General features: G+C 47.6%; 1 protein-coding gene across 1 annotated transcript; it reads left to right on the forward strand.

The window, feature by feature from the left end:
- The first annotated feature begins 2,136 nt into the window (after positions 1-2,136).
- Positions 2,137-11,576, forward strand: LOC310669847 (uncharacterized protein). Its single transcript, XM_083424283.1, has 12 exons — positions 2,137-2,587; positions 6,399-6,472; positions 6,604-6,641; positions 6,788-6,904; positions 7,137-7,216; positions 7,654-7,750; positions 7,913-7,996; positions 8,338-8,442; positions 8,843-8,888; positions 9,174-9,697; positions 10,077-10,358; positions 10,699-11,576. The coding sequence occupies exons 1-10, from the start codon at positions 2,568-2,570 to the stop codon at positions 9,224-9,226; spliced, it is 714 nt and encodes a 237-aa protein (XP_083280409.1). The 5' UTR covers positions 2,137-2,567; the 3' UTR covers positions 9,227-9,697; positions 10,077-10,358; positions 10,699-11,576.
- Positions 11,577-11,977: the final 401 nt, after the last annotated feature.

Consider the following 11,977-nt stretch of genomic DNA (forward strand, 5'->3'; position numbering starts at 1 on the left):
ACACGGAACGCCGTTTACCTTCCCGCTGGTAAGCGGTCCCTATTTATCTACTTGCACCCGAAGGTGCTTTCGAACTGCTAGGTTGGCATGCGCTGGGACCGAACGACGGGAGCGCACCCCACCACGGGGATTCGAACCGCCGACCATGCGATCAGCAAGTCCTAGGCGCTGAGGTTTTACCCACAGCGCCACCCGCGTCCCACTATTATTATTGTTATTATTGTTATTGTTAATAATAATAATAATACAGTGGTACCTCGGGTTACATACGCTTCAGGTTACATATGCTTCAGGTTACACACTCCGCTAACCCAGAAATAGTGCTTCAAGTTAAGAACTTTGCTTCAGGATAAGAACAGAAATCAGGCTCCGGTGGCGCGGCGGCAGCAGGAGGCCCCAATAGCTAAAGTGGTGCTTCAGGTTAAGAACAGTTTCAGGTTAAGAATTAAGTACTTAACCTGAGGTACCACTGTAAAGATGTAAGGCGAACCTATATTGCACCTCATTAAAAATGTCAGGTCACTTCACAACAATATACTGATGGATTCAATAGAATCAGCAATAAATATTGGGGCACGGGCCTTGGCTGGTACCCTGAAACGCACAGCCCCTGCGCCAGTCCTGAAGACTGAGGAGGCTCAAGGCCAGAGGTCAGCAACCTTTTTCAGCCGTGGGGGGTGGCAGATTACAGTGGTACCTCAGGTGGTGCTTCAGGTTAACCTGAAGTGGTGCTTCAGGTTAACCTGAAGTGGTGCTTCAGGTTAAGAACAGTTTCAGGTTAAGAACAGACCTCCGGAACGAATTAAGTTCTTAACCCGAGGTACCACTGTGTATTTTTTGGGGGGGATGAACTAATTCCTATGCCCCACAAATGCCCCCCAAGGTGCAGGGCATGCGTCCTGGGGGTGGGACACGTTGCCCGCGGGGGCGGGGCACCCAGCGCAGGCGGGGGGGGGGGACAGCCGTCATGAAACCCCACCAGGATCGCACTGCCGGGGGTGGTGCGCTCCCCCCGCACTCCTCTTCTTCTGCCAGTGAGTCAATGTAGTCAGTGCTAAGCTGGATTTTCACAATGGTCTGATGCAGCATAAGGCATATTCCTATGTCTAAACCTTGTGCATAAGTTGCACGTTGCACTCATGAAGCTTAGAATGTAAGTCAGGGGTCAGCAAACTTTTTCAGCAGGGGGCTGGTCCACTGTCCCTCAGACCTTGGGGGGGGGGCAGACTATATTTTGGAGGGGGGAGGAATGAACTAATTCCTATGCCCCACAAATAACCCAGAGATGCATTTTAAATAAAAGGACACATTCTACCCGTGTAAAAACACACTGATTCCCTGACCATCCACGGACCGGATTTAGAAGGCGATTGGGCCGGATCCGGCCCCCGGGCCTTAGGTTGCCTACCCCTGCTCAAGGAAATAACTTTCTGCACTTCACGTTAACTCAGAAGACAGCCCAGTTGCGCTCAGATGCTCAAAATTCCCTTTCCACCTTTGAAACAGGAAGTCCGATGCCTGGTCTTCCAACTTTCTGCACTTCACGTTAATGCAGAAGATGGCACAGTTGTGCTCAGATGCTCAAAATTCCCTTTTCACCTTTGAAACTTTGGAGAGTCTGTTTCAATTGACATCGGGACAGCTCAACTGGCAGTGCAGCTGCCTTTATTGCAGAGGCGGAAAGTTTCCTTCCTTTAATATTCAGGATTTCTGTACTTACATGAAAATAATAAAATTGTTTATGCTGTTTGTTAAAAGTCATGAATGAACTCTCACAACTTGTTAATAAGGTAACTTGCTTGCGTTTCGATAAATAGTATAAGAGGAGCATACTGGGGAAGTTGCACTTTACAGAGTCAATCTAGCCTAGCACTGCCTACACTGACTGGCAGCAGCTCTGCGGGGTTTTCAAACAGGGGGCATTTCCAGCCCTGTCTGGTGGAGAGCCTGGAGTGAACCTGGGATCTCCTGCATGCAAAGCAAGTCCTCACTAGGATCAGGAGGTATGAGTTCTCTACTGTATTTCAAAAAATGTTTTCTTTAGAAAAGTTGCAAGAAAATGTATGAGCTGGTTTGTGATTAAAAGGGATCTGCAAAGCTGCAAACAGCAAGTGTCCCAAAGTGAGGGAGAAAACATCGGAACTAAAGAGGGGGGAGATTTGTTCAGGGTCAAGGTGGGTGGGTTGCCATGGAAACAGTGTCCTGCCCATCTCTGTGACATCTATTGCTGCCTGCATAAAAGACAGCAGTTCCACATCTCCTTCGCGAGTTAGTTGGGAGGAGTTGGCTGAGATAGAAGTGGGACGGAGCAGCAAGCAATCCTGCTAGCTACGGAGCGAGTGAGCGAGCGGCCAACAGGGGAGATAGGTGTAGACTTTTCTTTTATTTTCTTCAACTTTTATTTTATTTGCTTCAACTTTATCATTTCATTTATCATTTGGATATTTCATGCACATATTTTGCTGGACATTTTAGACAGAGAGGAGTAGCAGTAGGGTTCGGAGTTACTGTTGCGTGAGGATTTTTCAGGAGTTTATTTTAAACCGGAGCGGATTTCACCTGAAGAGATGGCCAGCATCGTCAATATGTAAGTAGGATTTCTTCTGCCTCTTCTTTTCTGGAGCGAGGGCTTGGGGTCCCCCACACGGCCAGCATCCCCATGAAATTTAACATTTCCCCGAAGAGCTTAACTTCTCTTCGCGCGCGCCCCGCTTTCCCTGCCGTCCCATTCTCCCTCAATCTCATTGTAGCTCCTCTGCTTAGAGCGAGCTGCCGTTAGCGCCAAGGATGCAGGTTCGATACCCATAAGGTACAGCTGCATATTCCTGCCTTGAAGGGGGTTGGAACTAGATGATCCCCCGGGGTACCTTCCATGATTATTATTTTTTGGATGCTTTTTATTACATTCATAGCCCACTTTGCATCCAAGCAGTTTAAGGTGGTCTTTATGGCTTGCCTTTCCCCCTGTTTCTCCCCTCACAACAAACCTGTTCGGCAGGCTAGGATGGGAGTGCCTGGACCCAATATCAAACAGCGCACTTCGTGACTGAGTGGGGATTCGCACTCGGGTCTCCTAGTCCATAATTCTAACCACTATACACCCCCGCCCTCGCTCTACCGCTTCTCCGTTTCTCAACTCTTCGGACGCGCTGTCAGTCTTCCTGTCAGTCACTCTGGCACTAAGAGCAGCGGCGTAGCGTGGGGGGTGCAGCGGAGGCCGGCCGCACCGGGCGCAACATCTGGGGGTTAGGGTTAGGGGGCGCAAATCCACGGGTTAGGGAGCGCAAATTACTTGCCTTGCCCCGGGTGCTGACAACCGACGCTACGCCACTGACTAAGAGAGTTTTAATCGCATTCTTCGGCTCGTCTATGCCTTGATGCTTTGACGACCCTCCTAGAAGCCCCCTTAGTTCTCCAGGCTGGGCAGGGTTTTCCTAAAAGCATTATGCTGAGCGTTCTTTTAAACGCGGGAAATGTTTCCCTTCTCTTTGCTTTGCCGGGGGTGGTGGGGTGGTGGTCGGGAGTGTTGGAATCCCCCCCAAAAACATGAGGTGCACTACTGTGTTCCTGTGGAGAGCCCTTTGGGGTCTGTGGGTGCATAAAAAACACGGAGAGAGCCCTGGATCAGAGGGAAAGACCATCTAGTTAAAACAGATGTGTCCTGTAAAACTCGCAAGCGGTAGCCCGCTCCTGCGGCTTGTCCTCTAGCAGTTGGCTCCAGAGGTAGAGTGCCTCTGTTCATGGAAGCTCTATATAGCGATGTTCGGTAATGGTAAAAGATGCCGTTTTTCTCCTCCAACAATTGGTGTAATCTGCTTCCCAGCCCGGCAGGCTACTTGTCCTTTGAGCATCAGGTGCTTGCAAATTTCAGAAACTGATTAAGTTCCCACCAGCGTTCTGAAATCAGATGATTCAAAGCTCTCCCTCTCTCACCTTTCTCTCCAAGTCCGTGATCATTTTGGATAATTCCTTCTTGCTCCTTTCCTTATTGGTTTTTAAAATAATAATAAAGATTTTTTTTAAAAAATGCATTGTCTCTTTTTTCAAGCTGTGTTTTCTACGGATCAGTTTCATTTGTCGTGAGACATTAGTGTTGCCTGCAGTGTTAGGTTTGGAAGAAAAGGGGGTCGGGGGGAGAGGGGGAGAGGGGGTTGGGTGGCAATGCTTCTATTCTGCTTAGTGTATTTGTGGGTTCACTTACTCACCTTGGTTGTGAGTATTTTACCAAAAAAAAGGGCATTGTCTCTTTTTTCAAGTTGTGTTTTCTACGGATCAGTTTCATTTGTTGTAAGACATTAGTGTTGCCTGCAGTGTTAGGTTTGGAAGAAAAGGGGGTCGGGGGAGAGGGGGGGTCGGGTGGCAATGCTTCTATTCTGCTTAGTGTATTTGTGGGTTCACTTACTCACCTTGGTTGTGAGTATTTTACAAAAAAAAAAGGGCATTGTCTCTTTTTTCAAGTTGTGTTTTCTACGGATCAGTTTCATTTGTTGTGAGACATTAGTGTTGCCTGCAGTGTTAGGTTTGGAAGAAAAGGGGGTCGGGGAAGAGGGGGGGTCGGGTGGCAATGCTTCTTTTCTACTTTGTGTTTTTGTGGGTTCACTTATTATTCACTTGTTGCATTTCCTTGGTGGTGCGAGGTTGCGGGGGGCTGACCTAGGGTGTTAGTGGTGGTCTTTGGTTGGCTGCAGTGAGATTTGTTTTTGTGCGTGAGTGGGCACCTAGGGTACAAATAACCAGAAACCTCGTCAAACTCTACCTCCACAACAACAACTCCACGTGCTAACAAATCAACAAATACCCGAGGAGATGCAACAACACCAAATTTCCTCGTTGATACGATGTTCCTGCAGCCGAAGTAGCGTGTTTGTGTTATTGCTACGCTGCAAAGACTCCGTCTTCTCTTACACACACACACACACACACACACACAAACCCATTTTGGTTGTAGGCTTCTGTCTCAGCTTTTGAGATGTGCTGGGGAGGGGGGTTTACTGGGTTGTTTTTAACCTTTATTATGCATTTTGTGTTTTTATATTGTGATTTTTATATTGCAACCAGTGCTTTTTTTTCCTTTAAAAAAATGTTTAGGGGTAATCTCATTTTGACTCAAGAAAATCACCATTTTATAGTTCAAATCGGGGGAAATAAATGCAGTACAGTAAATGCAAAGATTCAAAAAATGTTTAGGGGTATGCGTACCCCTGCATCCCCAAGAAAAAAAGCACCGGTTTTAACTGAGACCTGCTGGTATAGGGCGGTATAACAAAGCGGGTTCTCCTTCATGGAGAGCACGTGTTGCAGTGGGAGCAACCATGACATCCCCTGTTGCTGGGCGGGTCAGTTTGGATGGCCACAAATTTGATTGGGCACCCCCAATGTTGCTTGGGAAAATTGATGGTTGCCATTTTATTTGATTGATGGGGGTGCTATATAGGTACCTGTGCACAGCGTTGAACTTCCTCTTTTCGCTGTGCACATCGGATTACCCGCCCACCGTCCCTTTAATTAGGGTTTGTTTGCGTTGACCTTTCTATGCCTGTCATGGGGTCGTCTGCTTTGGAGCAGGGGCCTGGTAGGAATTTTACTATTTGGCTGATTGGCTGTGGCCATTTGGGTTTGCCTACTGCATAGCAAATCGTCACAAATTGTAAGGTTGCAGTTAGGCATTGGGTTTCTTTTGTTTTGGTTTTTTATTAAAGATTTTCTTGTTTTACAGAAGTATGTGTAATGTCTCTTGTATTTTTTCCATGCAACATTTTTGCATATCAGTTTTATTTGTTGAGACATTGGGGGGGAGATGGGTGGGGTGGGGTGGGGGGTGGTCAGGTGGCGATGTTTCTATTTTGCTTAATGTATGTAGGGTTTGGTGTCAGTGTTGCTCGTGCTGTTCATTTGTGTTTCTTTGGTGGTGAGAGAGGTTGGGGTTGGCCTAGGGTGTGGCTGTTCATTTGTTAATTTTTTGGTTGGTGGAGGGGATGAGGTTGGCAGTGCCTGCCCCTCCAATGCTGCTGATGCAAGGGTATTCCGTTAAAGGAATCCAGGGGCTCGCCATGCTTTTTTCTGTATCCCTGACAAAGGGCTAGGGCCCCAGGGAGCATTTGGGGAGAGGTGTGAGCCTGGCTCCCAGCTTTATTCTTTCCCCAAAATTGTTTACCATTACTGACTTCCGTACAGGTGTGGTTGTCAGTTCTGTTCCTACCTCCAAGTGGGAACAGATAGTCGCTAACCAATGCCTAAGCAACCACTCACTTACTGTAATTCAATAACGTTGTGGCCAAAATTATGCCAAAAACCAAAGCAAAAATGATGTGTGAACCGTGTTTTTATTCAGGGGTGTCTTGGGGGCCCTTGACACGCAACAACAACAACAACAACAACAACGTCTCCTTCTCTTCTAGGTTCAGGAGACTGAGGGACATGATCTTCGGGGAGAGGACTGAGCCCAAGAACTCCAGGGCTGCTGTGCGCCCAGGTGAACAAATGCTTCATTTTCATTTTGGAGCATAAGGAGGAGTGGCCTTAATGCTTTAATACTCAACTGTGGAAAATAAGTAGAAATGAACTAACGTGTCCCCATGTCCTTTCCTTCTTCTCTTGTTGCAGATGATTCGGTGACTGTCAGGCCTGTGGTCTCACGTGCGGTTAGTATTTGAGAAAACAGCACAGTACATACTAAATCCCTCACCCACCCCCATCCACCAGTGCTGTTTATACCCCCATTTAGGCGGTCTCTGATGCAGAGAAGCCATCTCGCCATGAATTGACAGCCTTACTCTTGCCTTTTCAGCAACAAGAGAAGGATGAGTCGTTCCTCTCTTGCGTGCTGGCCACTTGCTCGGAGGCCCGCATGAGAGAAAAGGACACCTTGAGGTACTCCAAAAATCTGGCCGTCAAGTCTATTGCGGTGAGTGACAGGTTGCATGAGGTATCCAGGAGTGAGGTGGGCAGGAGACCTGGGGCGGGATTTGGGGGATGTTGGGCAGAAGGAAGGCTTGGCGGGGTCTGGCCAAGAGAAGGGTTATGCAGGCATTTGGCATTAAATTGCCAATTCCTGCCCTGAGTTTGGGGTTGGAAGAATCCAGCTGATGTCCATAGGGAACTGACTTTCCCCCGCTCTGCCCTCTGTTCTCTATCAGGAAATCATGGGACGGATTCCGTGCTTTACCCACCCTGAATTGGTTCTTGCTATGGCACTGGAGGCTCTTTACCAACTGAGGTACGCTGGGTTCTTTGAGCTTGACAACGAGCTGGGGGGGGGGGGCGCGGCAGAATGTGGAAAGGTGTTACCAGACCTTGCCACTTAGATTGGAATAATTGCTTACAATTTCCTGAGTTTTTTTGCGTTCAAAAAGCTTTATTTATGCAGCAACTATTTACAGTATGAGTGGAGATGTGAGAGAGAAAATTAACTAAGACCTACAAAGTGCCAGGTAGACTGCCACATAAACAGTGCCCTCGTATGTTTATTTTAATTTTACCTTTATTCATTTTATCCTGTAAAATTTATACACTGCTTGATTGTAAAAAGTGGATTAAGCTAACACATGCATTCACTAGAAGGTCAAGAGAATGTAATGTATTTGATGCCCCCCCTCAATATGAGGAAGACTCCAAGGAGACAGAGTCTAGAAACTTTCCCCTCCATCTCTCCAGCCTCATGAAGCCCAAATTGCCCATGAAGCTCCACAGCCTGATTGTGCATGCAGCCTTTGCGGCTGTCGTTGAGGTGAAAACTGAGGCCGACAGACATGTAAGTTGTTAGTTTTGAAATTTGACTTTTATGGTTATTTCTTCTTCACACACTTTAAGTATTGCACCCATTGCTCAACATTGGATCTCTCTTTCTTCTGCTTGGCACATCCTCTCCCTTCCTCAACGGACCCATGTGGATGAAAATTGCCATTGCCTACAGGAACTGGATGAACGTTATACTCTGATGCTGGGAGGCCTCCTCTGGGAAGCCCCAAGCGCTAAGCTCCTGAACTTGCTGATGAATGTAAGTATCTTGATGGCATCAGTGGCTGTTTTACCTAGAAAGCTTTCATGGAAAAGCCGCCAGCTAGCATACACTTTCTCAGCAGTGCACCTCTTCGGCCCTTCCCCTCTTGGAAGGCAAGCTAGCCACATGGAATAGCCAGCAAAGGCCCACTTGCTCAAACAGCTAAAGGAGGGCCTTTGACGCAGAGCTACAATTTGGGGCTGGAGGACATTGCCATTTTAGAACAGTTGAGGACACTGAGAAACGGATCTCTCTCTGAGCGTGTAAGGGGCTTCACAGTGGTCTGTCTCTTTCACCCAGACCAGCCCCTGATTCTGAGGTCTTCTTTCTTCCCACAGGAACTGAGAGGTTACGCCAGAAGCCCAGTTGCAGCGGAGAGGCAGCTGGCAGCCAGTGGCATTGGCTCGCTGATGTCCTATGCCAAGGCGCTCCGTCGCCTGAAGGTAAGTATCTCACCTTTATTTATTAATTCCTTTGGCACACTTACATCTCACCTTAACAGCCCCAAGAGGCTCCCAGAGCGGCTTACGAAAGCATTCCCACAGTCTGGTATCAGGCACACAGCACAATGTGTGTCCCTGGGATGCCAGACAATTCTGGATACATTTCCTGGCCTCTTCCTTGGTGTTACTTCTTCCACCTCTGCCTAGTAGGCTGCAGAACCCATTGAAGTCGCCTGGGGCAAGGGATTGGGGCCAGGCAATAGAATTCACTCATCCCATGATGGAAGCAAGTCTTCCCTGGCTTGGGTCTGCTTCCATGTTCTCTTGTATCCATTATTTGTGGAGCGTTTAGTATCAGATCAGTCATCTGATCCAGTACTGTATTTTCTTTTCTCTACAGAATGTTCTCGTCCCTCTGGAGCTGGCTCACTTCTGCCCCAAAGAAGGTAAGACCCACAGCCTGGGGATGTGGGACTCACTTTCCAAACTAGGCAGGGCGCACCCAGTAGCTGCAGCATCCTTGCTTGATGCAGACCTCCTGGGTGGCAATGAAATCCTGCCACAGGACAAACGTGGCTATTTCCCTCCAGGGCCAAACTGCAGGTTTGGAAGGAGTCATTGCATCCATAAATAGAACCCCAGCCCTGTATGGTTTAATGGGTACCAGGTAAATTTGGGGAATCAGTAAATGTGACATAAATTAATCTCTTTTCTCCTTCATTTTCTTCCAGATGACATAATGCTCAGTGTCGATTACAATTACGGACAGAAGACCGAAGTCTAAGTTTCGAGGCTCAGCAATTACGGAGTGGCAATTTTTGCTTACTGTGCAATTGTGTGTGCTGTTGCTAATTGTGTTCATTGCTGTTGTTTCAGAATTATTTCCTATGCAATAGTACAGTGGTACCTCAGGTTAAGAATTTAATTCTCAGTCTCAGTCAGTTTTATTGCACATAGCCAATGTACACAAAATTATTTGACAATTAAAAGAAAATATACTGAATTGATAAAAAAAGACTTAAAACATTTATATTATTAAAACATTATGTACTCTAAACAAAGCTATAAAAGTACCCCAATGTACAAATAAAAACATTAAACAATAAAATTCATAAGCTAAAATCATCACATGGTCACTAATGTTAAAAACAATATCAATTAATACAGTGTGCAATTTATACTCAGAGTTTGGTGACAAAGATAGAGCATAGCCTGAGGTAGATAGATAGGATCAAATAAATTCATCTCCTTTACAGTTGATAGGGACGCGGGTGGCGCTGTGGGTTAAAGCCTCAGTGCCTAGGGCTTGCCGATCGAAAGGTCGGCGGTTCGAATCCCCGCGGCGGGGTGCGCTCCCGCTGTTCGGTCCCAGCGCCTGCCAACCTAGCAGTTCGAAAGCACCCCTGGGTGCAAGTAGATAAATAGGGACTGCTTACTAGCGGGAAGGTAAACGGCGTTTCCGTGTGCGGCTCTGGCTCGCCAGAGCAGCGATGTCACGCTGGCCACGTGACCTGGAAGTGTCTTCGGACAGCGCTGGCCCTTGGCCTCTTTGAGTGAGATGGGCGCACAACCCTAGAGTCTGTCAAGACTGGCCCGTATGGGCAGGGGTACCTTTACCTTTACCTTTTTTACAGTTGATGGCTACCTCGGCTATATAATTTGCTCTAATTTTCCTAGCAGCAGTTGCAAAAAGTGCTACCCGCCAGGTCACATACTTATCTGTGTCTGCAAGGAGATATAACATCATGTCAAGGGGGTTCTGGCCAGGGGACCCTGTCATTATAGGTACCAAAAATCTTTTTCTTGCATCATTATATAACAGACAGTGCAAGATATAATGCATAAGGTAAGAATTTAATTCGATCTGGAGGTCCGTTCTTAACCTGAATCTGTTCTTAACCAGAAGCATCACTTTAGCTCAGGGGTCAGCAACCCATGGCTCCGGAGCCGCATGTGGCTCTTTTACACCTTTGCCGCGGCTCCGGGGCGGATACTAGCGAGGGGAGGACACGCATTGTGCGCCCCGACACTCCCCACTGTGGCGGGCGCTGTACTGGCTGTGACGTCGCATGGGGGCAGTGCGTGCGTTAGTCACGCACCGTCCCGACGTCACCTTCCCTCCCACTGTCAGATCGCGGCTCCGGAGATATATTTGTTTTAAATGTCGCAATGGTTTTGCGGCTCCCAGGTTTTTTTCCTTCGGAAACGGGTCCAAGTGGCTCTTTTTGTCTTAAAGGTTGCAGACCCCTGCTTTAGCTAATGGGGCCTCCTGCTGCTGCCGCAGCACGATTGCAGTTCTCATCCTGAGATAAAGTTCTTAACCCAAGGTACTATTTCTGGGTTAGCGGAGTCTGTAACCTGAAGCGTCTGTAACCTGAAGCTTCTGTAACATGAGGTACCACTGTACTTTTAAATTGCTGCTCTTTAAATTGTCCTTGTAAAGGAAAAATTGTTCTGCTAATGTTGATTGTATTCTGAATTGCTTCAAGAAGCCTCATAGCAATGAATAATATTAAGAGTAATAAGCATTTTACCTGCCTTAATTATAATAAAGCATTGATATCCATATTTTAAATTAGTGGTTAAGGTCTTAAACTACATATTTTAAGTGTTTTACATTTGTATTATTTACTGTGTTCTATAGATCAGGACGCGGGTAGCGCTGTGGGTTAAACCACAGAGCCTAGGACTTGCCGATCAGAAGGTTGGCAGTTCGCATCCCCGCGACGGGGTGAGCTCCCGTTGTTCGGTCCCTGCTCCTGCCAACCTAGCAGTTCGAAAGCATGTCAAAGTGCAAGTAGATAAATAGGTACCGCTCCGGCGGGAAGGTAAACGGTGTTTCTGTGTGCTGCTCTGGATCATCAGAAGCGGCTTAGTCATGCTGGCAACATAACCCGGAAGCTGTATGCTGGCTCGCTCGGCCAACAAAGCGAGATGAGCGCCACAACCCCAGAGTCGGTCACGACTGGACCTAATGGTCAGGGGTCCCTTTACCTTTACCTTTAGCTTATAGATTTCAATATTAACCTACATATATATCTACATGTTCTCTATCTCTGTATAAGTCCATATTCTGGTTTGTGACTGTAATAAATCAATTCATTCATTCAATAAAGCTTTGGTGTTTTGCAATTCAGTAAATTGTCTCTGCCTCCATTTTTTGGTATCGAGGGAAACGCTTTATAAAATACCGTATTTTTCGCCCTATAGGACACACTTTTCTCCCTCCAAAAATGAAGGGGAAATGTGTGCGCGTCCTATGGGGCGAATGCAGGCTTTCGCTGAAGCCTGGAGAGCGAGAGGGGTCAATGTGCACCGACCCCTCTCGCTCTCCAGGCTTCAGGAAGCTATCCGCAAGCCTTGCGAGCCCGGGGGAGTTCCCGCCGGGCTCACAAGGCTTGCGGGCAGCAGCCTGCAGCCCGAAGCATGGGGCGCGCTCCGGAGCGCACACTGGGCTTCGGGCAGATGTCCGCAAGCCTTGCAAGCCCTGTGGGAGTTCCCGCCAGGCTCGCAAGGCTTGCGGATAGCAGCCTGT

The sequence above is a fragment of the Podarcis tiliguerta genome (assembly GCF_965153285.1).
Source record: "Podarcis tiliguerta genome assembly, chromosome: Z".
NCBI lineage: Eukaryota > Metazoa > Chordata > Lepidosauria > Squamata > Lacertidae > Podarcis > Podarcis tiliguerta.